At 33.4% G+C, this 27360-nt stretch overlaps 1 protein-coding gene across 1 annotated transcript; it reads left to right on the top strand.

Annotated features, from left to right (window-relative positions):
• Positions 1-1535: 1535 nt before the first annotated feature.
• LOC128556054 (uncharacterized) lies at positions 1536-27318 on the top strand. Its single transcript, XM_053539958.1, has 7 exons — positions 1536-1592; positions 7273-7546; positions 13224-13357; positions 15196-15281; positions 17646-17785; positions 26187-26364; positions 26563-27318. Coding segments are annotated over exons 1-7 (870 nt in total). The 5' UTR covers positions 1536-1590; the 3' UTR covers positions 26619-27318.
• Positions 27319-27360: the final 42 nt, after the last annotated feature.

Genomic DNA, 27360 nt, shown 5'->3' with positions numbered 1-27360 from the left:
CCACTGCCAAAGTATTATAAATTTTATTTTGCAATGAAATAAAGACAATGACAAAATATATAGTTGCAAAATAAGATTAAAATTATGAAAAAAACATAATTACTCAGAAAAATGCTTACTTTTGTTTCAATGACAATAACAAACAAACAAAAAAAAAAAAAAACAGCAGCAGCAACAACAAAAGCATTCAAGCGTAGCTGAGTATTGAACCCCCGCGCCATGTGAAACAGACCGCCGCGCAACCACTTCACCATTGTGATTTAGTTATATGGCAGTATAGCAGATCATGCTGATTACACTAACCTACAGACAAGTCCATAATTTGAATCTGCTTCTGTCTGATGGCAGACTTCATTGTAAAAAAGAAAATCTATAACAAAATTTATAACGAAGTGCAAATGGCGAAGTTATCCATAAATGAATTGAAGTTTCAAACTAGAATATCATCTGTCGGTTACTTGAAGAAATGGACAACGAGTCTCTGACCGTAATACTCTAAACACGGAAATTTGCGGCCGTTTTGATAAATTATCAATCGACTATTGCCATCGGCTGCATGTAGTGTTTAAGGAAGCTCATATGATTATTAAAAATTATAATAAGGTTTACATATATTTGACATACACGATGTAGCTTGCAAATGTCCAATATAGGTAATTTAAATATGCCCGGCCGAACTAGGCAAGTTACGAGTACAAATGTAAGCCATTTACTTTTCACCGATTGACCAGTCCGCAATTTAGAAGTGGTTGAGGGTGGGGGAGTGGAGGAGGGGGGGGGGATAAAATGAGCAAACCGTTCCGGTTACATCACAGTGTTCGCGTTAGAAGCTGTTTCAACAGTGGTCAATTAACCTACCCAGTGTTACATGATCCCAGGTCGGAACTTTGTTGTCCCCTTCAGGTTGTTGACAAGTTCCTTACAAGAAACTGGCAGGCAGTCTTGTATTGTCCCTATTGCTGTTCTGTCATAATGTAAGCCTTACATTCCTCAGCATCTGCTTTATTCAGCAAACAGCACAATTTTTTATCGTTTGGTTTTAGGAAAATATCACATATTTTTCAGTCTACATCTGGCACGTCCGGTATAAGAAGCGGATACCTTTAGGATTGGACTGTCTGAATAAATAGTGAACACATACGGTTTTGATACTTGAGGACTTTACGAAAACTCGCATCATTTGAAATGTGGCAATGTGATGTTCTCTACGAACGACTATTATCCTATAGGTACGTCGGATTTGCAGTCTGAAATCCTGAACGAGAGCCCATGTTCCAAAAGCACCAAAATATAACAATACCAGTATAAAGGGCGATACATCCAATCGTAGATCGTGAAAATTAAATTATATCGCCAGAGAAAAAAAAACGTTTTTATAAATATATACATGTACTGTATTATGTATTTCGAAGCTACATGTAGCCACATTAAGGGAAAAAATGTGGTGATTTTTTTATTGCTATTTAAAAATATAGTTTGCCTTGGGCTTCAAAGAAATGCGTTGGCATGAAATTGATTAATATTTAAAAGAACGTGTAAAACCCTACATAGTTTTCTGGTGTTTGATGGGGACAGAAAAGCGGACAGAAAATGTAATCATTTTGTATATTTTCACTTTTTATTCTAGCAAAAGGTGTAATATATAAATGAAAAATTAGCTTTTTCATAAGTTTTTTTTTTGTTAAAATAAAATCGCCGCTACCCTTGTTTGGCGGTGGATGTAAATTAAAATTCTTATTATTTCATTTTTTGCTTGTATCTCATAAATCGTTTTAGTAATTTTTGTTTATATTTCCAAAGTCAGGTAGTAATGAATTCATAATAAATCTCTGTCATGCAAATTTAGCTGTTGTTTTGGTAGTGTACAGACGTCGTTACCTGTTGTGTATGTTCTTCTTTGAACACCGCCTCGGTAGCCTAGTGGTAAAGCGTCAGCTTCGAGTGCGGGTGGTCGTGGGTTCGATTTCTGGCCGCGTCATACCAAGGACGTAAAGCATGGTACTATAGTAACTTCCTCGCTTGGCGCTTAGACGCGACGTCATAAGTTGGAGCTGAAAAGCGTAACGCCAGAAAAACGCCGTTTTTTCTTACATTTGACGCTTGGAAATAACGTTTACTTGTTCTAAAAGTCTTATTACGTTTTTATTATTCTGTTTTCCAGGAATGTTTTATATAAACGACAAGAAAACAAATCTTTCTTATTTCATTTCTGATTTTTCATATTTTTTCACTAATTTCAAAAATATCTAAAGGCTATAAATTGTTCCTAGGTAGTCTATCACAATGCTCATCATGTATGTATGTCAACAAGTACAAATATTTTTTAAACAACATAACTTTTTACATGTACACTGTTTATGTAGATCAAATGACAGGATCATTATAATTCTGAACATATCTTTCAGCAATTCAAGTTTCTCAAGTATTTTCAAAATTTTATGATGGTCATCTTTGGAAATATCTAACAATACGTGCGTTCTTGGAGAAGTTTCAATTAGAAGCTACGGACGACGGAGGCACGAGCGCAAAATGTTCTTTGATTAATTTGTATTTTAGCGGTCTCATATTATTTGCCCTTGATAACATTTGTTCTGGACATCCAGCTAGCTCCCCAAGCGTCTGTTTCGTCATTTTCTAACACGTAGGATCCGGTCTTCTTGGAATTCTGGCAGTTCATGAACTTAATATATTTATTAACATGTATCTGGAATATATTGTATAAGTTGTATTCATGTGATTTCTTATTAAAGTAAAGGGATTTCGACAGATTTCTGCTCTTTCGCAAAAAAAAAAAAAAAAAAAAAAAAAAAAAAAAAAAAAAAAAATCGGTGTGTCAACAGCGCCTTTAAAGAAACTATCTTGACGTCAGCGTAAATAAACGTACGCTATGGGACATTTTACTTGGACATGGAAAAATGTAATAACTTTGTGATACATTGAATTATTTTTTAAAAAACATACAGCTTTCAACAGCTGAAAAAAAATAATTATGTTTACAAAAAGACGCAACTTTGTGACCAGTAAATTAAACCAAGTTGGAACTTTAAGTTTGTTTCAGTTATACTCTTTACAAGTAGCGTGGGACATTTTTAACAATAGACATGAAAAATTTATATGTACATTTCTGACACTGAAATAAAATTTTACAATACACATATTTCGAATAAGTATAAAAATAATATTTTCTATGTGACATATTATAGAGTTTTTATTTAAAAAAAACGAATTAAATAAGAATTAAAAACTTTTCTTAAATCCATAAGTACTATTCCTACTGAATCTCTACACACCCATGTGTGAACTTTTAAGTGTATCTGTTGTGTTTCTGATTACGTTGTTTTGTTTTACGTGTATGATGTCAGTAGCTTACGGCAGACGATCATTTCGCGGAAATTTAATGAGCGTCAGACATGTTTTTGTTTTTCATCTGTCTGTTTTATCGCAGATGCATGAAATTTCCCATCACAACTCTACAGCAGAATTTCTTTGTTTAGGTCTTTTTAGGCCCATTAAATCGCTAATAGCTTATTTATATTAAACTAAAACTATAAAATGAAATAGAGCTTAGTTTCTAGTTTCAGAAGATATATTACACAATATATGTTGTAACATAAATAGCGATAGTGAAACTTCTTTAATAGAAAATATAGCCAAAAATGACTTAGCTCTAACTTATGACGTCACGTCATAACATTAAGAGGATAGTACTTGGACCGGTCAGTCTGATGTCTGTATGAAGTGAGTGGGTGGGATATCATGTCCACTGTCTACGGCATGATATTCCAGTGAGGAGGCACTATAAAATTGGGCATTTTGCTCACTGCTACAAGTAGTCACGTTTAAATGACTAAAAATGGTTGAAAAAGACGTTAAACCCAAACACGTGTGTTCTTCTTTGCATTTTTTACTGTACAGAGAAAAGTCTGTAACTTGGTTTTATTGACAACCAACAACCACAGCATCAATATCATAATAATAAAGAAAAAATGGTCATACTAGCGAAAGTGATTTTTATGATAAAAAATGGTCATACAAGCGAAAGCGGTCTTAACTGATGAAAAAGGAAAGTTATCTTAAATAATAAAAAATTGTCATACAAGCAAAAGTGATCTTACGTCTCGGATTATATATAATATAAACAAAAAATGGAAAATTAGTTTTATAATATAATGTGTCACCTCATGGCATGTCAAACGTTGCTAAATTATATATGTATGTTATTATTATTGTATGTTTGTTATTGTTATTCAATGTCGTGTCATTCATATTCTAAAATTTGCTATTGTTATTGTATATGTCGTTATTCTTATGGTATGTTCGATATTCTTATGGTAAAAGTCATTATTGTTATTCTATGTTTCGTTATTGTTATTGTATCTTTGATATTGTTATTCAATGTCGTGTCATTTATATTCTAAGTCTTACCATTGTTATTGTATATGTCGTTATTCTTATTGTATGTTCGAAATTCTTATGAAGTGCGCAATTGAAATGGGTAGGTGTATTTTCCCGTTCATGACCATGTTTCTTATAGAATACCTAGGATATGGTATAACATGTACAGAGGCATTTTCTTTCTGTTCTGGTGCCAGTGGAGCGGGCATGCATTACTCTTTTTTTTTTAATTGCACTTCTCTTTTTTATGTCGTTCCCACGAGATACTGACTCGAGGGAACGACTTAGTATGTCGTGGTAACGAGATACTAAGTCGTGGGAACGACATAAAAAGAGAGAAGTGCAATTAAAAAAAAGTACTGCATTGAAAAAAAGAGTAGCACAATGAAAACTAGAAATGTGTCCATGGGACACAGATGCCCCCACTACATGACAAAGGACACAGGTCAACTTTGGGAAAACAATATGTTGATATTAAAAAAAAAGCAAAAAAAAAAAAAAATAACCATATATAATGTACATATAAATATATATGCTTTCTTGAGGTTTTTAGATACCTGTCCATCAGCGCATTTTAATGTTGCTTGAACTCAACGATGACTATGCTGTGGTCTGAGAAGACCAACATTCCTGTAAACTTTGGTGGCTCTAGGTCAAATACTTTTGGAGCTACGCGCGACACAACATTAAAATGACCAATTTTTAGCTAAGTCAGGGGCCATAACTCCTACATGATTGAATGAATCCGGACGCGAAACCCAAGGTGCACAACTGCACATGCTGACCAACATTCCTGTAAAGTTTTGTGACTCTACGTCAAATACTTTTTGAGCTAGGCTCGACACAACACTAAAATGACCAATTTTTACAAAGTCAGGGGCCATAATTCCTACACGACTGAATGAATCCGGACGCGAAACCCCAGGTACACAACTACACATGCTGATCAACATTCCTGTAAAGTTTTGTGACTCTACGTCAAATACTTTTGGAGCTAGGCGCGACACAACATTCTCGGAAGGACGGACGGACAAAGGGCAAATCTATATGCCCCCCCCCCCCCCCCCCCCCGCCCCCCGCAAAGTCGAGGCATAAAAATACAGCTTAATCGAAGAATAACAATTCCATACCACACATTACATGTACTCGTGCTTTGGAGAAGCAACTTGTTGACGTTTACTTTATACACATGGCCCCAGAAGAAGAGAAATTTGACATAAAGATAATAGCAGCGTAGCATCATTATACATTCCAACTGGTGTAGAAATTCTCTCCAGGAAATATTTAATCATTTACTTGGCACTAAAATTATTCATGATGATTTGAAATGAGCAAATTCAATAATTAATCTAGCTACTTAAATTATGTATATGCTTAGACTTAAAAATTTGATAGTTAGCGTATTACAAATCTATGTTATAAATGGCAAAATAAAATGTACGTCACGGTACAATTTGATAAACACTAATAATTACGTTACCATTACGTATGTAACATGTTAAAGGACACGCCAAATTATCCTTATACTTACAATAGATTTATCATATTTTTTATCAAACATAAATAAATGTTATCACTTCTAAATTAATAAAAGTTCTGCAACTTGCCAGTTGTCAAAGTTATAATGAAAAAGAAACTGTAACATATTGAGTGATGTATGTTACATGCATGTGTTATTATCAAGACAAGTTTTCAAATGACAATTTACAGATACGTGGCGTATATAATTAGAAAATCTGACAGAATAATCACAATATATATATTCACTTAAATTAAAGTTTAAACTTCAAAGGGTTTCACTTCTTTAAATGATTTAGATCTACTAAGAAATCACAGCTGACAAAATTAACATTAGAACAACGTTGCCTTTAATTCTAAACTTAAACTTCAAAGTTTAGTAGGTTGTAGCATTCTCTAGGTCAAGCGTATTTTATTACCGTGATATTCCTTCTGTTGTCAGTCATTATCTACACAAATGTATTGTAACAATGCCTTTTTTAACCAAAGTGGAAAATATCAGGAACTTGAAAAAGCAGCTTTCTAAAAGACCAGTTAGAATTCTTGATGCCATTTGTCAGACATACGCTTGTAAATAAATGATATTATTACAAAATTAATAATGCTATTTCTTTTGGTGCACTTTGCGGACCTATGATAAAGTTAAATATATATATATTAATCTGAGCAGTACATTCCCTGTAAATGCGCACTACGTAAGCGCTCAGGCCCTTCTCGCAATCCATACCCGTTCGGACTTCTTTAATGTGTAAAGGCATGTGCACAAAAATGACAAATTTTACGGACACCTGGTTAATTGTAATGCGTTTTTAGCAAAGTAATAAACGGAAATAGAAAAATAGCTCTCAGCTCATTTACACGGATAGTTCAGCTTTATCATGTATGTTATACTTTTTCGCATTTATGCTCGATGATATAGAATACTTACCCGGAAAATTGTGACCCTAACATATTGACTTTAGTCTTTTAATTAAAGTAATAGTTCAGCACTGCATGGTTTTAATGTATTGTCACATTGGAATAAAATTTGTTTTAAAGTAACTTCGAAATTCCTCAGAAATAATATCATGTACCCCACCCACCTAATTCAGAATTTCAAAATAGCATAGGTATTAGGTAAAATATATGTTAATGTGAGTCAGTAGAGCCTTAATTTCGAGAAAGCGTGGATGATGTTTTTATGTCCTCATCTTCCTCCCATACTATTAGCCTGATTTGCTTCAAAATTTCACAGACGAACAAGCTTGATGTACAGATGACTATGAAGGAAGGGATTTTTGTTTTGACTATATTTACTAGAGTAATGGCCCTTTGATAGATTTTCTATGTAGAATATAGAGAAAAGACTTACTGCTTCAGGAAGCTCACAGTGTTTATACTGTTGGTCATGGTTTCATGCTGCCTTGGTCACAAAGGGAGGAGTCATGACAGATACCGTTATAGCAAGTACTACAGGCCTAGAAGACCGACGATTTTCCCCAATCCTTTTACAAGTACAATGATGCCGCCGACGACAAGGGCGCCGCCACCAAGCAGACCGATCAGTGACCGAGACGATATTTTGTCCGCACGGATCGGTGTCAGATTACCACCACCAGAGTGTGTCATATCCTTTGACGATTTCGTAATGCACGTGAGTTATTATATATGATACTAATCATGTACATTGTATTGTAAACCAAGGTAGCCAGTCTTATGAATTAATGGACGTACACTAATAACTTATTCTTTACCGATTAGAATTTTTGTTGTATCAGCGACTGATACGTATCAGTATTCTATATCTGCTTTATTTATCCAATCGTGAACGTTCATTTGCAACACGTGACCGTACAATATATTACATTATTGGACGCACGTGCGTACAAAAAACCTGTATATTTTCCGTATTTGGACGGTACCGTGTTAAACATACGATAAAACCCGGAACGCGTGAAAATGTTCCGAATGAAAATTGGGTGAAGTAGGCGCTCTATGTACAGAGTTAGATTATGCTTCTTGAAATGAAGAAGACAGAAATACAATATTCAGCGAATCGATTTTTAATTCAAACTAAAATAAAATAGATACAGAATAAAAAGGTTACTAAACATTGAACTGTACAGTACGAGATATATGTGAACTCGTACCCAGCTGGGAAAACCATATTTGATTAACGGACAAAGATCGCATAATTCCGAATACTACGGATGCCTAATTTGCGTTTTTAACTCTTTACATGAAATGCGAAAAGTGGCTAAATTAAACAGTAAGTTGCACCCAAGTCATAATTGCAATGCAAGTTTCATCGCCTTTCTGAATAAAAATACAAATTACTGTATAATGTGCATATTTTTATCACTCGATTGAATGCACCCTGGTAAAATGGTGTTTTTTTTCTTTTTCCGTGATAATGTCATAGAGTGGATTTCTTTACTTTGGTCCCTGTTAGCATTTCTATGTTTATTAGGTCTTTGAGTAATATGTATGTTTCAACATGTCAATCGTTACTTTCCGGATTCCAAAATAACCCGTTTTATAGCAGGAACAGTGTATTCTAAAAAATTTAATTAATAAAATATGTTGGGGCCTTCGTGGCCGAGTGGTTAAGGTCGCTGACTTCAAATCACTTGCCCCTCATCGATGTGGGTTCGAGCCTCACTCGGGGCGTTGAATTCTTCATGTGAGGAAGCCATCCAGCTGGCTTACGGAAGGTCGGTGGTGCCCGCTAGTGATAAAATAACAATTCATCCACAATTAAAGGCTGGAAAGTCGCCATATGACCTAACATGTGTCGGTGCGACGTTAAATCAAAATAATAATAATGATAAAGTATGTTGTCCAATCTGACTAAAGTACTTGATCTTCTAAGCGTAGCGTAATAGGAGATGTACTTTAGTCAGATTGGTATGTTGTCTTATTTAGGTCTCGTCACTAATCCCATTTTATTCGATTAACTTTTGCTGTCGTCAATAACCAGTCGCACCATTCTTCACATTCTTCGTCATTATTCAAAATGTAAACAGTGCCATTTTGTGCCCAATCATATAAAAAATCATTATTTGTATTTGTACATTTATATAACTACAGGTAAATATGTGTCATTTTTACCTTTATATGTGTTTCATTGAATTGTACCGGTCAACTGATGTAATATTAGGTTATTTAACATTGTTCTGTACAATACGGAGATATATTTGGACTCGTACCCAGCTGAGAAAACCATATTTGACGAGCCGTATGGTTTTCTCAGCTGGGTACGAGTCCAAATATATCTCGTATTGTACAGTATAATGTTAAATAACCTTTTTATTCTACATCTATTCTATCTTAGTTTAAATTAAAAATGTTGAACTGAATATTGTATTCTTGCCTTTTCTGAATTTTCCCAGCTTGGTATGAGTGCAAATATATATTATGCAGAACAATGTTAGGCCCTAAATGACCTTTTTTATTCTATATTTATTTCACTTCATACGTAATATACGTAATTCATTGAATGTTGTTTTTCTGCGTATCAGTATTAAATAGATTATATGGTGCAACCTCCCTACAACAGCCATTTGGCGATTTGGGTGGATATAATACTTGGCCGTGATATTATGCCCACAAACATTGTCAGCAAGTTTGGTGAAGATCCTATGAAAACTGAATTAGAGAGCGGACATGCTTTGGATGCCGACCCGCCCGCTGCCATGGGTGCTCACATAATACGCCGAAATATTAAGCCCACATTGTCATCAAATTTGGTGAAGATCGGATGAAAACTGTTGGATTTAGAGAGCGGACAAGGCTAAATTTGCAGTTTTCCTGTACAGGTTGTCAAGAGGTGGTACAATACCCTGTCTCTCATTCAAAATTGTTTCCTAAACAAATATAGATTTAATCAATTGAATTCCCTTTTTGTATAGATCTCGATCTATATAATTTCTATTTGAGAATACCTGTTCTTCTTCTTTTGAAACTTGTTCTAAATCAGATAATATTGTAATCACTTGAATCGTTTTTGTGAGTTGTAAACAAACACAAACGACAATTAAATCCCGATTTCAAGACGCATAATCGAACTCTGTATATAGAGCGCCTACTTTATACGATTTACATTCGGAACATTTTCATGCGTTTTGGGCTAAATTTATAGAAAGTTTAACATGGGACTGTTGAACCGTCCAAATACAGAAAATACAGGATTTTTTTTGTACGCACGTGCGTCCAAATACAGGATTTTTTTGTACGCACGTGCGTCCAAATACCGTAATATATTGTGCGGTCATGTGTTGCAAATGAACGTTCGCGATTGGATAGATAAAATATAATTGTATGTATTCTGTTCATTATTGATTGTATCTGTGTGTATGAATGCGTATATATTAATACAGGATCTGTTGTATCCTTATTACTAACCCCAGGGTCCCAAAACACTGAACCCGCAGCTCTACTTGACCGAACCAATATAAAAGTTCTTACGGCGATAATAAATTTAATATTTAGTCAAAGATGTATTTCTAGAGAAAGGTCATCATGTATATAGTTTACGTATGAATAGTACAAAAACTAATAGTGGGGAATAGTAAGAATACTACTGGAAAATTAGAAAATATATTCACACGGAACACTAACATACAGATTATGCTAATTTTATATCATTTTGTAATGGAGCTATGAGTAAAAAAAGTAAACAAAATGGTTTTACTGTTTGTTTGATATATTGCCACTTGGGTCAAAATTGGCCCTGTCTACGAAGTCGCTTATTTTACTTTTACTTATATAGGAAAACTATAAAAATCCTCTTCCTTTCTAAAGCCTAGAGCTTGGGGACATAGCATTGTGTAGAGGCCAGCTACCAAGAACTTATGTACCCATTTGTTTCTTGTGAGCGATATTGGGCCATCCAGTCCCTCTTATTTAAAACAAATTTATTTTACCACAGACACTTGAGATGACGACTCCCTCCCCCTCTCCAACTCCTCCCCGTCCTCACCAACTGTTAGCCAGTATCTTTAAGTATTCTGAAGAAAAACAAACTGAGTATAGGCGGAGAACACAGACCATCTTTTGATTCAATTTCATCATGTTTAAATCAAAGCACTCAAAACACTGATGGTGACAGCAGTTACAGATAAAACGGTTTCGAAAATGGCATTGATTTTTTTTTTAAAAATCAAACATTTTATCTAGAATTTAGATCTGGTAGAAAATACACACTAGATATCATTAACACAAATACTCTTTAAGTTATATTGAAAATGGGATCTATATAATGTTTACAAAGTTAATCTATAATTTGAATTTGTGACCTAGTTTTATTAACAGAGATGACCCAGTTTCAAATTCTGTTCAGTTTTAAGAAAGACACACATCCTGATTGCTAAGTTTGACCGCAGATCAGGTAAGACATTTTAAGTAATGCCAGATTTGAAATCTGTTATTTAAAAAAACTTAAAGGTGAGCATTTTCGTATAGCCTATACAAGTTTTCAAATATACTCGGCAAAATATTACGATACTGATGCTTATAACAAAATAAGATTGCTTAACGAATGGCACATATAGAATGCTTATGTCAAATTATGAAATGTAATTGAAGTGCAATCATACGTCAGAAGCGAAATGGATGTTAATTCTGACGTATGCGTGGTACGGCCTACTTTCTGCATGTACACTAAAGGCATATGTACAAAGTCTATTTCTTACAAAATACTTCAAAACCTTGCATACTTTTGTAAAATGAAGTATAAAAACGAAAGTGCGTGTTATGCGAGTACTGTATGTTTGGACATATTATATTTCAGGTCCCAAAACAACCGCCATTAGAAAATCACTGGTACAATAGCACTTCTTACGTATTGTGAAAGATGTGTGTATGTGTGTGTTGGTGATGGGGGTGGAGAAACGGGGGGGGGGGGGGGGGGGGGGATAAAATGAAGAAGAAATATCAGACATGTCGTGTTAGTAAGATCTTTAAAAGGCCACGAAAGCAGTTAAATTAAGTAGACTTCATTAAGTGTATAACATGTACTTTATTAATAACATCACTTTGTAGACGAAACTAGATTCCATTAGCTACAATAACATGAACTTAAGATGATCGTGACACAAAATGATTAGAAGGTATGAATATAGCAAGGTCAAGTCAAATTTTCCAAATGGATCATAACCTTTCTACTACTTTTGACCATTAACCATTTTTGCGTTTAAATACCGACTGTTAAAAGGCTTTTCCTCAGAATGTACCGTATCCGTTTGATTTATATATTTTAGAAACCATTAGCTGAAAGTAAAGTACTGATAATTTTGGATTTATGCCCAAACATACACTTTCTATACATTAACTAACTTGGCAAAACAAGTTTTCTTACATTTATGTGATTCTAAAAAAAGTTATACGAAGAAATAAAGGAACATAGCTCATTATCCCAATTAATATCGTTATCTAAAAGCTTTTATATCAATCAAACGGGTATAAATGTCTTTTTAGATAATAGGTATTCAAAGCCAAAGAACCAATGGTTAAAATTGCAAAAACCGTTCGGATTCATATTACAATATGCAATGGCTTTCTACAATTTAAACTGTTTTATAATCAGCTTAATTATATGGTATATATTAAATGCAATTTCTAGTTTTCTCTACAAAATAATATTACGAATTACAATCGGAATACGTTGGACATGTTCGTTTTTGTTTCGAAATCTAGTAGCACAAATCTTAACTAGATTTCTTTTTACATAAAATGCAGTTATATCCAGAGAATTTTAATCATCCAATATTTGCTAACGCTAATCAACATGAACCTGAACTTAATACGATTCGTGCTGCTGATTATTGAAAATACGAATGCATGCATCCAAACTATTTTGATAGTCCAATACATGTAAATGGTAACACGAATCTTAGCTACATAAAATTCCTGTTGCTGGTTACTGAAACATCAGATTGTCCAGGAAAAGATAACCACATTTGTAGGAGTTCAGATCACTCTTCGGCTATCATTTGTGTTTAAATATAAATCTTATTAGAAAAATAGCTAATATCAACTGGTTTACTGGACAAGGATATGCTAACGCGAATCTCTTCGCGAAACGTAACAAGTTATCTTACGACAAAAGCATACCACCATAATAGAGAGATCTGAGACTATTTTTAAATGATGAAAACAGTCAGTTTTTTCCTTTTTGGAAATTATCCGAGTCAGATATACGTTTGCTTTTGTAAAAATCTTTGTAAACTGAGATACCAACCGATGCACAAGTAAGGCTTTTATTATAAGATAGTCAAATACGTATTATGTACTTCATCTTCACCGAAATAGATGTTGATTTATTTCATTAGGTTGCTGATATGGACTGGATCTCTCCCTACGCTATTGACAACGACTATCCTGTCAATCAATTAGTAACGTACAAGTGGACTCCCCGTTGGTTCCTTAAAAACAACACTCATGTCGAAAGACTCGGAAGTTATTGGTATTATTGCTTTTATGATTATTGTAAATGGTCAATTATTGCTGATAACATTATGTTCTTCTTAAATTAGCAATAACGGTTTGTAGGAGTACTACTAGTAGTAAGGATTTTTCCAATGTTGAAGATCTTTTTGTCAATGTGCTGTACAAAGAATGTAGAAAAAATCGACAGACAGGAGCGTAGCGACAGGACATTTTCTGTTTTCTGTATAACAATTACGCATGTAGAGGGATGGTTTATATGAGCCGCGCCATGAGAAAACCAACATATTGGCTTTGCGACCAGCATGGATCCAGACCAGCCTGCGCATCCGCGCGGTCTTATCAGGAACCATGCTGTTCGCTTTCAAAGCCTATTACGATAAGAGAAACCGTTAGTGAACAACGCGGTTCATATGTTCGTTATTAATGTGCAACGTTATTGGTCAAACCGCGCGGTCGAACGCTTATGAACGCTTTTGAGTGACTCTTATTTTATGAATGATGTTCTTATTTACGGTAATAAAGAAATAACAAACGTCATTTTTCTATTAATTTACTTTCAATGCAGGCACGGGATTACCTACATGCTTTAAATGCGAAAATATAAATGCTTTCGTGTATATTTTATTTCGTTTACTCCCGGAATGACTTTTTGACCAGTCGCTAAATACCCGCTCGCTCCGCCTCCTAGATCACATTGTCTGGAAATGCGCAATCTTTGATAAACAAACATTTCAGCTGTCAAACTAACGAGTACCCTTATAATTTCGACGAATATTTGTTCCTTACAAATCAATTTTTGTGACTATTAAGTTTGCAAACTTTACAAAATGTTTTCGAAATAGACACATTACTGGCCTGCGTCTTATTTTATGAATGATGTTCTTACTTACGGTAATAACGAAATAACAAACGTCATTTTTCTATTAATTTACTTTCAATGCAGGCACGGGATTACCTACATGCTTAAATGCGAAAATATAAATGCTTTCGTGTATATTTTATTTCGTTTACTCCCGGAATGACTTTTTGACCAGTCGCTAAATACCCGCTCGCTCCGCCTCCTAGATCGTCTTGTAAATCTGATAGTTTGAAAATCAAAATATTCCGCTCAAGCTTCGAGTTCAGAAGATAGTTTGAGTTTTCTTCATTCTCGTCCAGAAGTTGCATATCTAACTCAATATGTACGTATTTTTTCTTCTTCATAAAACAGCTTAGAACAGTATTTTATCCTAGGGTCACTTAAATACTTTTAAATATGTATGTATGTTTATCTTGTTTAATCTATACGGTTTACATTCATGATATTTGTTAATGTGGAATGCATTATTTTTTTGTATGCGTTTTTGTTTGTATTTTTGCAATCTATTCTGTAAAGCACTTTTGAACGTGTTCATGTGCATGAAAAGAGTGCTATATAAATGTGGTATATAATAATAATGATAATAATATTTAATATTTCGGATAAATATACTTTTTATCAATTTAGTAAAGTTTCGTGAATTCTTCTTATTTCTTTGTACCTTTAAATGTACCTATGTTAATTCATACCGTATTACATGTGATTGTTAAACTGTATATTACGACGTGAGGTTTCATTCCAACATATTTCCGGTATGACTACTTATTTTTAATGAACTTGTCAAATTCAATTTTTATCATAATAAATGGTAATATATTTTTGTTTAAGAAAATATCACACAGTATTAACTTTCCTACAATGAAGATTTATTTATACTCTTCCGTGTGATATAATATCAAACATATTTCATTTTATTCTCTATGAAATTCGCTGAAAACAAGCAGTATTATAAGAAAAAATCTTTCGGCAGCATATAATGAAGTTTATTCTTTTAGGGATGATATTGAAAAAGAGTGTGGGTTCGTTGACTCGGTGTTTAAACGAATTGATGACACAAAAGCAATTTTTGGCTCAGCAGGCGGTATGTATCAGTAAAATAAACCAGGTATGACTGTAAGTGAAAATTTGTTAACCTATCTTATGCTAAACGGTCAGGTCTTGTCTAGAACGGAGTAGTAGGTCCTCAGTTATGGACACTTCTATATTATACCAATCAGAACCATATCTAAATAGATTAAGCACACAATGAAACTACAGGTACCTCATTTTAAGTACGATTATAGAATAGATATGAAGTGTCTACAGTTATGAACATTTGATTTTTCAGAAATGACACTCTGTTAACTTCATTTTAATTTATGTGTATAACTGTAATATTTGATGCAAATTTAAAAACTGACCAAATCGTTCCATTAAATCTACAGTGGTATGCCATTGATGTGTAAAACTGTATCACTTTCATTTCCTTATTCATTATATACTCATAGACATTTATCACCGGTCACCTATGATTTTCATATATTTCTTTAAGAATACGCTAAAATAAAACGATAAAGTATACAATCAGTTTGTTCAATATCTTAATAACAATATGGCCAGTTTCATTTCATTAGAACATTTGAGATTTGGTAACAAGAACAGTTTGAATAACAACCCCCACACTTTTCTAAGACCAGTATTTTAACAGAGTGGTTTTTTTCATAAAACTTTGCTCAGTGTTCTGAGAGGTGTAGTTATGTGACCTTACTGGCTGTTGTAGGTGGGGATTTCAAAATGTGTTTTACACATAATCTGTGAAAGACTTGCGATTTAGGGATAAAATTGTTCCTTGTTTAAAACACTTTGTTTCTGTTTATTTGCATTTAATTTTGCACATGTTTAAGGATTTATGCAATGAAAAAAAGTTTTGTATACATGTCTGTAACAGGAATGGATAAGCTCGAGGACCGTATAAGGTTTGTGCACTGAAATGAAGTTTATGTGACTTGATATGATGATACATGTCTATAACAGGAATGGATAAACTCGAGGACCGTAACTCTGTTCTGAATAGTGATACTGTTTTCACCATTTTCGTAACTAATTATTTTCAATTTTTATAATGTAAACATTTAGGAGAATAACTTTTTCTTCAACGAAAGGAAATACTTTACAAAAAAATGACCGCAAATAAACAGCAGAAAAATACATAACTTTATCGTTATCATTAACTCTATTTTAAAATTTTATACACCACTTTCAGCTTGTTAAAGACATTTAGACTTAAGGAGGTAATCACGTTTTTAATTTCCGGTAAATGACAAAAAGGAATATTCATTATTTTCCCAAAATCGTTATGTTATGATTCAACCAAATAGTTTCCTTTTCCAATCAGAAAGGAACAATTATCGTATCTTAATATCGAGGTTTGATACCTTTACTACAGCCAATAAACTAAAACAATAGAAAGTCTTACGTGACTTCCTTGACCTCAACAAAGCAATTTCAAGCACAAATATTGATGTGGAATGTAAAGTAAGTTACACACAAGATACTTACAAAAACAATGCCTATGCAGAATGGAGAGATAAAAATAATTTTGACATATCGTGAAAACTAATGGCAAATTGTAACAGGTGTATGATGACTCATGACCATAAAAAGTTTACTGTTATTTCTACCTTCCAGTTTCATTTTCTTAAAATGCCTCTTCTATATTGTAGCTTACACCTCATAAATTTTAACAATAAAAGAGTATATTGTTTCCTTACTGTCGTTTTGTCTATACAAATCACGTAAGAATTCCTATTGTTTCAGTCATTTGTCACTAATTAGAGCAACTCACAGTGTTGCAATCATGCAAATCAGATCCCTTATTTTCACTTAGATATTTAGGATTTATCTAATGAGCACATTTATTGCAAACACAATGTGTATTGCAATAATGCTAAAATATCTCAGCCGTGACGTGTCCTTAAACTTTGAATCTGCTAATTAGAATCAAATGTAAGATTATACAATGATTGATGGGAACCGTAACTCTGTCTTAAGTCATAACTGATATATATCCATTTCTGTTCTTAATTTTTCATATTTGATACAATGGCCTTGACCCCACTGGAAAAGAATAAAGCATAGTACTTTTATATAATGAATATTTTGGCAAATAGAGAAACTGCTCATGTGAAGAACGGAACTTCTTTCCTGAATACTTATAACATTATCTCCTAGATTGAAATTAAAAGGTGAATTGCATTTGAAAGGGTTCAATGAGTATTTTTGTAACCATTATCACCGCTTCGAAAAGAGCGGCTTTTAGTGAGGTTATGAATCACCATTATTGATAGCTGTAGTTTGTTCTGACTGCATTTTGAAAGAAACCAAACTGAAGCAAAAATTTATTTGTATTTAAGCAAAAATTTATTTGTACTTATTGCATTGAAAAAAATCTTTATTTTTGTTCCAGCCACTGGCGCGTTTGTTACAGCCACCAGGAAAGACTATATATTGAGTTTCAAACCGGAGAATTACGTTATACAATACATTTGCTATACTGGAGAATATCGGGGCAGGTGTAAGGACTCTGAGATTTTCCTTTTAGTCAAGGTAACGTTTACTTTTATATTGATCCAAAGGTAATTTGGTTCTTTGGTAGTTGAATATATCCCTGATTTGGTATATGAGATAAACAACATACAAATATATCATTTTTTATTTTATAACATAGCTTAAATAACTGCAAGACAATAGTTACATGTATTTACATATATGGATGATTTATATGTCTACGCTTTGTAAATTAACAATAAATGAGATTATAAACATGAACAAAATGACATCATTCGATTTGTTTTTCTCAAAATATTTGATAAAAAATTCCGAAAGAACATTGAATTATAGCTAAAACTTAATTTTCAGACGGTAAAGATCAATACAAAATATTTTCTCCTAGATTAACGGATAGTTTAATTAAAATCAGGAACTATATTTTTATCATAAGAGTTACAATTTAACGTGGGCGGATTTTTTCTGGCTGTTCTCTTTAGACGTTGAAAAGATTAATATCCTGGTATTTATTTTAATTTTCTGATACTCATGGAAAGCAGACCATTTTTTTTGTAGCAGGTTTGCGTGAAACTTTTAATGTAAGATTGAATGCTATTTGTGTGCGTTCAGACGGGTATAAACTACATCGGGTCTTGCAAGAAAAGATTAAGGGATTTGCAATTTGTAATTTACTTTGATTGTATCGCCTTAGATTGGCTAAGAAGACGTTGTTTTTGTTAAGACGCTGTGTATGGTCGTTTTAATTGCAGGATCTATCTTCAACTTCGTTTGTGTTCTCTTCTTGAGCTATAGTTGTATGTAATAGGGAATCGATCCTACTAATTTTCGTCGCAAAGTGGGATCGATCCCTCTACTGTAACATGCGATATATCGAATGAGATAATTGAGCCACGCCATGAGAAAACCAACATAGTGAGTTTGCGACCAGCATGGATCCAGACCAGCCTGCGCATCCGCGCAGTCTGGTCAGGATCCATGCTGTTCGCTTTCAAAGTCTATTGCCATTAGAGAAACTGTTAGCGAACAGCATGGATCCTGACCAGACTGCGCGGATGCGCAGGCTGGTCTGGATCCATGCTGGTCGCAAACCCACTATGCTGGTTTTCTCATGGCACGGCTCATATATACTATCGAACTAAAAATGTGCCCTCAAGCTGGATAACGGAATGTCGGTGGTTCTACCCAGGTGCCCACACGTGATAAAATAATGCACGGAGGCACCTTGGGTCTTCATCCACTATCAAACATGGAAAGTCGCCATATGGCCTAAGACTGTGTCGTTGCTACCTTAAACCTAACAAATTATTAAGTTATTCTGCCATACATGATTAGAAATACAAATTAGTATAATCTGAGAAAGCATTTCGATTATGCAACTGTTGCCCGTCGTCTCGAAATTAATTCTCATTCAGTATTACCGTCATGTATTAAGCTTTAGAACGATTTAGATATAGACACTCGGAATTCACATCCTCGCTTAATAGAGACTAAAACTTTCAACGAACCCGCTATTCCAGTATATAATCTTGTAGGCGGCCGTTTCCTACAAGTGTATCATGTCCGAATTCGAAACACGAGCAGTAGTAAAGGTTCTTTCACGTTTTGAATTTCCGACGAATGACAACCGCACCCCCCCCCCCCCCCCCCCCCCCCCCCACACACACACAAAAGTATTCATTTATTTCGAAAAATGATTACGTTATGATTCAGCCTAACGATATTTTTACCCGTTAGAAAGGAACCATTCTTATGTCTCAGGATCGAGTTTTGTTACCTTCATTACCAATAATAAACTAACACTTTTTTTTTTCATGACTTCTGTGAGCTCATCAAAACAATTTCATTCACAAATATTGATGTGCACTTAGTATGCATAACGGAGAAATAAAAAGAATTTTGACAAATCATGAAACCTAATGACAAAATTTGACAGATGTAAGATGACTCATGACCTAAATAAATGTTTGCTGTAATTTCTGCCATCCATTTAGTTTTTCTTAAAACGGTTCGTAGGTACTGTAGCTTACAATTTATAAATTAAAAAAAATATTGACTGTCAACTTTCTGCCATTTTGTACCTCCAAATTTCGTAAGAATTCCTATTGTTCCAGTCACCTGTCACTGATTAAGGCCATTTACAGAATTGCAATTAGAAAAACAGACCCGTTATTTTCACATAAATACTGATGATTTATCTAATGAACACATGATATGAAACAATTTAAGTTAACAATTGTGCATAACGATAATGCTAAAATATCTCAGTTGGTGACAAGTTCTTAAACCAAGCAAATACGCGTCATCATACTTTTTCCTTTTTTCTGTCTTTCTTTAGTGTACTAGAAATTTTTTCAACTATTTTTCTCTGTATTATTTAGAGAGGGTATTACATGAGTGTCTTTTCATATTGAATTTATTAAACGAGTTGAATAAAATAATAAAATGCGAGGTATTTTATTAATTTTATTCAACAAGTTTAAAAAATCAAATGTGGAAAGTCACAAATGTAATATTCTTTTTATCACATGTTAGCTTTTCCTGTTGAAACATAAAATTTCTTCTTTCTTTAGCTATTAAGGACGTATGCTAGAATTTGGTGCGAAAATTTTCCCAATAACAGAATTTCTTCAAACTTTGGATATTGAAGGAGAATCATCTATATCACCCCAAAAAAAGGACACATGGAATTTCCTTTTTTATTCTGGAAAGCTTATAGTAAGAAACAAAAAAATGCAATAAAAATCATAGGTCACCAGATTCGAAAAAGAGTTATCTGCCCTTGAAAACGGCATTTCCCCCAAAAATGACGTTTTCAAGGGCAGATAACTCTTTTTCGAATCTGGTGACCTATGATTTTTATTGCATTTTTTTGTTTCTTAGATGATTCTCCTTCAATATCCAAAGTTTGAAGAAATTCTGTTATTGGGAAAATTTTGGCCCATCTCATATACAGGGAATTCTAGCGTACGCCTTTAAAACAAGTCAATTTGACCAACGTCTCCTATACTTTAAACGACGTCGATGTCATAGATAATAATAGGTTAGTGCCGTAGATGAGAAAGTTTATCTGGCGAGGTGGAGGAGGTTATCGAGTGAGCCGAAAGCGAACCTGATAACGTCCGGAGCCGAGCCAGATAAACTTTCTCCATCTTATTAATTAGGCACTAACCTTTTATTCTATTTATCTTGTCATTACTTCATTTTCCGATATTTGGCATAATTTATTTTACAAAAATAAGTGTGCGACTAAATTATTTATCCAGTTGTTGTTAAACCTGCTCTTGGGGAGGGCTGTCAGTATAATGTTTAAAAAAATGCTGTCCTACTCGTTTGCTTCTGATTTCAATGTATTTATTACTTTATGGATGTTAAAATAATGTATGCATAATATTTGTTTTATAAACGCGTGTTGATTCGTTTGCAATAAAATATGTTTAAATTAAATATGCGAATGAAAAACAGGCAACATGAGCTAAAAATTGTAGACCAGTAACAAATACTTGCTTAGGCTTATTTTACCTCTTGGTAATCCCTTTAAATACTAAGTGCAAAGCAAAGGAGCTAATTGTACCAATTTTCACGTCTTTGATATGACGCATCCAGAGATTAACATCCCGCACTCAAAGCAGTACTATTGAGCTATTGAGTTTGTTCCACTTTTTACGTCTTTGGTATGACGCGACCATGGACAGATTTCCCGACCTCCAGCTCTCAAAGCACCCGCTCTACCATTGAACTATTGATTGATTTTTTTCGCTTTTTACTTCTTTGGTATGACGCGGCCATGGATCGTTCTCAAAGCATCCACTCTACCATTGAGTTATTGAGAATTCATTTATTTGTCACGTCTTTGGTATGATGCGACCAATGATCAATCTACCGACCTCAATGCACTCAAATCAGACAATCTACTTTTGAGCAATTGAGAATTTATCTATTTGTCACGTCTTTTGTATGACGCGGCCAGGAATTCCCGAACTCAGAGCAGACATTTTATCATTGAGCTACTGAGCTTTTAAGAAGTGTTATTACGAAAAGATAAATTTGATTTAAAGATATATATAAAGTAATCATAAATTTGTATATAAGTTCTGGACGCGTAACATGTAATTCCAACTTCATTTGCAAGAAGATGATAACAATAACTGTTTATGACAATTCCCTTAAAGGACAAGGAAAGCCTGACAATAAGTTAATTTCGTATGAAAGCCATTATCAAGCCTTTCATAACGCTGGAAGAGGTTTTAAAATCCGTCCACTAATGAAAAAGACATGGCAGATTAGAAAATTGCTGATCATGGAGGCAGCCATTTTATGAGTTTATGACGTCATTTACACACTGCTGAATTCTTTTTTTTTTAAGCAAATAACCTTTTAAATAGATTAATATTATAAGTTTCTTGAATGTAATATATAAGACATACTAATTTCTTTCATTATAGCTGGAAAAAATAGAGAAATTATTTTACAGAAATAAGTAAATACAGTTCATATATGTTTCTAGATATTTAATAAATCCGCCATTTGTTTTTTTTTGTTACCATGGAAACAAAATGGCCGCCATTTTGATCAAATATTTAAATGCTCATAACTTTCTCATTTTTAAGTCTATTTTGAAAATTCTTTCACATCTTTAAATGATTAAAGAAATCCCAGCAGATGAAATTAACATCCAAACAACATTGCCCTTCCATTAAAAAAAAAAAAAAAACAAACTAGTTAAAAACAATGTATTGATTTCTCAATAGAAATAAACTATTTAAAACAAATAAATTATTAATGTAACTTACAACAGATGATATCTCTACACTATCATTTATTTCAAAATTATGTAACAGATGTACAGATATTAACCAGAATATTACAACCAGAACAAACTTCTCCTTGCAAACTTGTATTCCATACGACGCAGCTTAAAGGCTCATCATACTTTTGTACATGATGTGGCTGCTACATGGTTTGTTCTGAAAATAAATATATTAATTTCTTATTAAATTTTATTTTCGGTAAATGTTTTCTCTAATATTTGTGAAAGGTTTGAATATTAAGTAACAAAGAAGACAATTTTAAAGAACCCATTGTTTTAATTACTCCCCTTTATGTCTTAAACGGAGTACGTACATGTGCAGTAATGAAACTAGAACCAGTAGTGTAATTATGTGTAAAATTTATTTGGACATCTGTTTCAACTGTTTTTAACATAGAATTTTAAGATCTTATGGAACTTTACTCGTGCAACTTAATAGTAGACAAACAATCACCCCATGCCTAAGTCTCAGATGAACTATGAATAGTAGTGCAACAACTAACACTGTCTATGGTATTTTCGTAAAGGCTAGGTCTTTTAAAAGTAGTCAGATAAAGGAAGGCATTTTGTAGGGATATCTCTATCGTTTGACGACAGAAAATGAAAATATTTTCTATTTTTGATTTTTTTTTATGAATATTTATAACATTAATCGTACATTCGTTTTTATGTGTTAACTTTATAGTCTTCATTACTGGATACAGTCTTGACTTTTTATGAGATTGTGTTCTTGTAAAAGTCGGTTAAAGTTATCTAAAGAATGGAAAATACTATTGCAATATACATGTACAAATGAGTTGAAAACACTTGTAGACATGCACTTGTAACGGTTGAGATCAATAAAAGGTGTCTTCTCGCACTAAGACTCAGTGTTATATTTTTGCTCCTTTGGGATCATAGACTCAATTCAGTTTTGTGACAATAGAGTTCTGCTTAATTATTTTTTAGAAAAGATTAGGCGTGTTAGATACAATTGATTAAGTCTGCAAGATGATGCTTTTGGATGCATGTTTTGCAACCAAACAAAATGATAACAAGCTCAGTTTAAGTGAGACTGTGCACTAGGCAAATGTACATGCTTCTTAGCACAGGCTTAAGCGGATTTTCATTATAGAGATACATTGAAGTGATGATAAAAAATCAAAGAATCAAAGTACGGGGAGATTTGTTTGATAGCAAATAAAACCGAAAAGAAATTCTTGAAAATTCACATCCTATGGCAAACATCTTTTTTACACGATTTTTCCTATTATATATACGTCAGTTGCAATAAACAGTTTAATCATTGTAATTTTGACTGTGTTTATATTTTGCTAGTCTGTCCTGGAAATTTGTGCCACATACGTCTCCAATATTATTTAGTATAGAGTCATGAAACTTAACTGGAATCTTATTCAGCTTGTGAAGTTGATTTTGATTTTTCTATGTACGGACAGTCTTTATCATATCAATTGACTTTGTCAAAATATGCATAAAGGGTTTAAATATTCATGACTCGCGGAAGTAAAACTATTTAATATGAAGCCACGTTAGAAGGATGTTATTCAGCATGTTAAGTAGAGATAGTACCTAAGTTTTTCAAATTATAGGTATGAAGTTAAAAAGGTTTGAAATTAAGGCAAATGTACATATATTTCTCAAAAGTAAATATATTGACAATATGTTAACCAGAAGCGCAGAGTTATGAGCATTTAATATTTTTATATAAAAAAAATTTGTGATCAAGGAAATGTAACTCTTCTTGAACATAGAGAGCAGAAACATCACAGGGAAATAATATATTGAATATTTTCTATTTGGGTGCATTTGATTTAACATTCAGGTATGATCTGGATTGCTAACTAATGATCCATGATCCTATTCACTAAAAATATAGAACATGTTGAACAGTCTGATAACAGCAAAAACATGCTGTAGCAGAGTGCAAATATTTAAGCTCTGACCGGGACTCGAACCCAGGACCTTTCACACCTAAGACAGACACACAAACACCTCCCTATAACAGCAGTAGCTATAGCTAGGTAGTTAAGGTGCACTCCTATTCTCTTCCCGACTGCATTACGTGAACTGGAACAATATCTTGACAATAACATGTCCAGTGTACTCCGGATTATCGGCGTATTCGCTTTGTTACCTAACTGCAGTTTTTGTGTAAAAAAAAATAAACTAATTCTGCCAACAATTTAATCGGTCAAAACTGTCCAAATTTCTCTGACATGTTTCTTAGGGTATGAACTTATTAACTGGTAGTACCAGTGAAATATAACTTACACCGAATCTTTAATATTTGCCCTTTTATCAGCTGGCGAACGGCAAAGACAATGAGCTTTGTCAACTTTACCAGTTTCGAAAGGATTTCAATTGACAGGAAATTACAGTAACAAACTAAATACCTTTCTGCAACACATGAAGTCATTAGCATTCACTGCCAGCCAGTATTATGACTAAGATCGACTGTCATTCATTCATTCCAATGATTCATAGACAGAGTCCGTTGTTTACATTTTTAATCGTAACCGGTGCACTTGTAAAAACACTATCTTTTGAAAACTCGAAGTACGCGAAGAGCTCTGGTACGGTGTCTATGTTAAGCTTAGCTCCTGGCGTTTTGTTTAAGATCTCACTCAGTAAGATGAGACAAGTACCCATTGACTTGGTCAAAAATATTTATTAAGGGCCTGTTGTGTGTATCTTTAAAAGTACTGTTATTTTTCTATTTTGAAAAATGTTTGGACAGTACCGAAATAACTGTAATACAAGGATCTAACAGGACTAGGAAAGTGGGAGCAATAAGGAATACATGTAGATGCCTTCTTTATCTCAATCACATTTTGTTAGCATTAATACATATTCATACGACCTTTCTCTCAATTAAAATTTACATTAATGTGCTTACATCCTCGTTTAAAAGAGACAAATGAAAACTTGTAAATATCTAGGATATCAGAAGATGTAATATATAGAAAAGACTTGTAACTTACTCTGAAGTGGACTATGGATGCCTTATTACGAAAACTTAACACAGTACGCGTATCTATATTGGCTAGGATCAGAAATGCATGTAAACTTAGTTGGAATCAACAGCAATCAACACCAACACCAACACCAACCTTTATAATCTCAAGCCCTAATAAAAGACACATTTCTTAAGAAAGAATTCGCAAATAGAACGCCGGGATTATTGTTTAATGAAACACCAATCCTCTGACGCGCCCATATATTTCATAATAACTATTGTAACTATCTAAATTTCTTTTGCATTTGCTTTGCTATCTAATGTTACAGAAAATATGTTCATTTGTGTTATTTTGATATTCGGAAAATATCTAAAATAGCATGTTACTTTGTCACTAATGTTAATACTTAAATATACTATTTCTTTGAATATATGTGATCATCAGTAAAATGCCTAGCAACATACTTTGATTTCATTTCTGAAATTTGACACCTAAGACCCTTACAAAGATTTTGAGAAACTCCATGAAATTTGTTCCAAACGGATGTAAGCTTCGAATCTCTAATGAGACCACTACCTTGTAAAGACATGAATCATTTAACATGCATTTAAAGTCCATGGCGTGTAAAATGACGGATTGACAATAATTGTAGTCAAAGTAACTTTACTTTTTTCAGGAACAAAGAACAAACCCACCTGACAATGATGGTAAAGTAACTGGCGAAATTTGTTTGAATGACATAGACTGGAGCCTGATTGAAGCAACCTTCAGAAACTGTTTGGGAATTCAGTTTGTGGATAATACAGAACCACAAATCACTTGGCGTTGGGAGAATGATGGTCAACCAACTGAGGGTAATGGGTTAAAATGTATAAGTAGACTCTTTGAAGAAATAAATAATACTGTAACAGCTTTTATATACGTTGTTTTGTCATTGTTAAGGTTATTTTTGTAAGAAGAAACATTTTGTTACAATAGATTTTATTTTATTTTATCAATTTGTTTTTACATTTAATTTTCACTCTGTGGGTAACATGACGTTGTATTTTCAGAGTGTGCAAAGCCAGGAACAGATGCCTTTCGGAGGAATTTTGAAAATGGAAAGTAGATGATCAAAATAAGCTGAAACATCGACTCTCGTTCCAGTATTTGGCTACCCATGATATTTTACTTTTTGATTTCCTTGCAATTCGCATTATTAACTTCAGAATTATTTCTGCGGAGATCTCGGAAGATCTTTATCTTTCCAACAATCAACATCATTTCTGTTCTGTTTTAAAATTTGAATGTCAATTCGGACAAAAGATGTTATTCAGTAAAATGTTCATGGTATGACATTATAGTCGATGTCTATAATTTGTTTTGTTTCGGTTTCAAATTTGTATAACATTTCAAAAGATGAAATTCCAGAATACGCAATCATAATATTTCAAAAGATAAAATTCCAGAATACGCAATCATAACATTTCAAAATTTCAGCAAAGTAAAAAAATGACATGTTATACATTTGTTCATTTTACGACTTCAATCCATTTCAGAAAAGTCACAAAAATACGATAAAATATTTAGTATTTACAAACAAGCGTTCAACTTTACGTGGAAATAAAATGACATCAAAAACAAAATAATGTCGTTGTCGTCCCTTATCAACGGGGAATATCTACACGTTTTTATTCTTATAGTTTTCTTAATAACACAATTTTTCATGGTGGTCAAATGAATAAAACTATATCGCTTGTTCGTTTATTTCCCCTGAAACTTTTATGTGCTATTAACAAGATGATGGTCTAAATATATATCGTCGCCTTTTCTTATAGTGAGCTATTTTTTTCCAGCCTCAAAGTTTCAAT

Source organism: Mercenaria mercenaria, chromosome 3, assembly GCF_021730395.1.
Source record: "Mercenaria mercenaria strain notata chromosome 3, MADL_Memer_1, whole genome shotgun sequence".
In the NCBI taxonomy this organism is placed as follows: Eukaryota; Metazoa; Mollusca; class Bivalvia; order Venerida; family Veneridae; genus Mercenaria; species Mercenaria mercenaria.
Note: the sequence above shows the minus strand (reverse complement) of the source record. Positions and strands in the feature narration are given on the sequence as shown.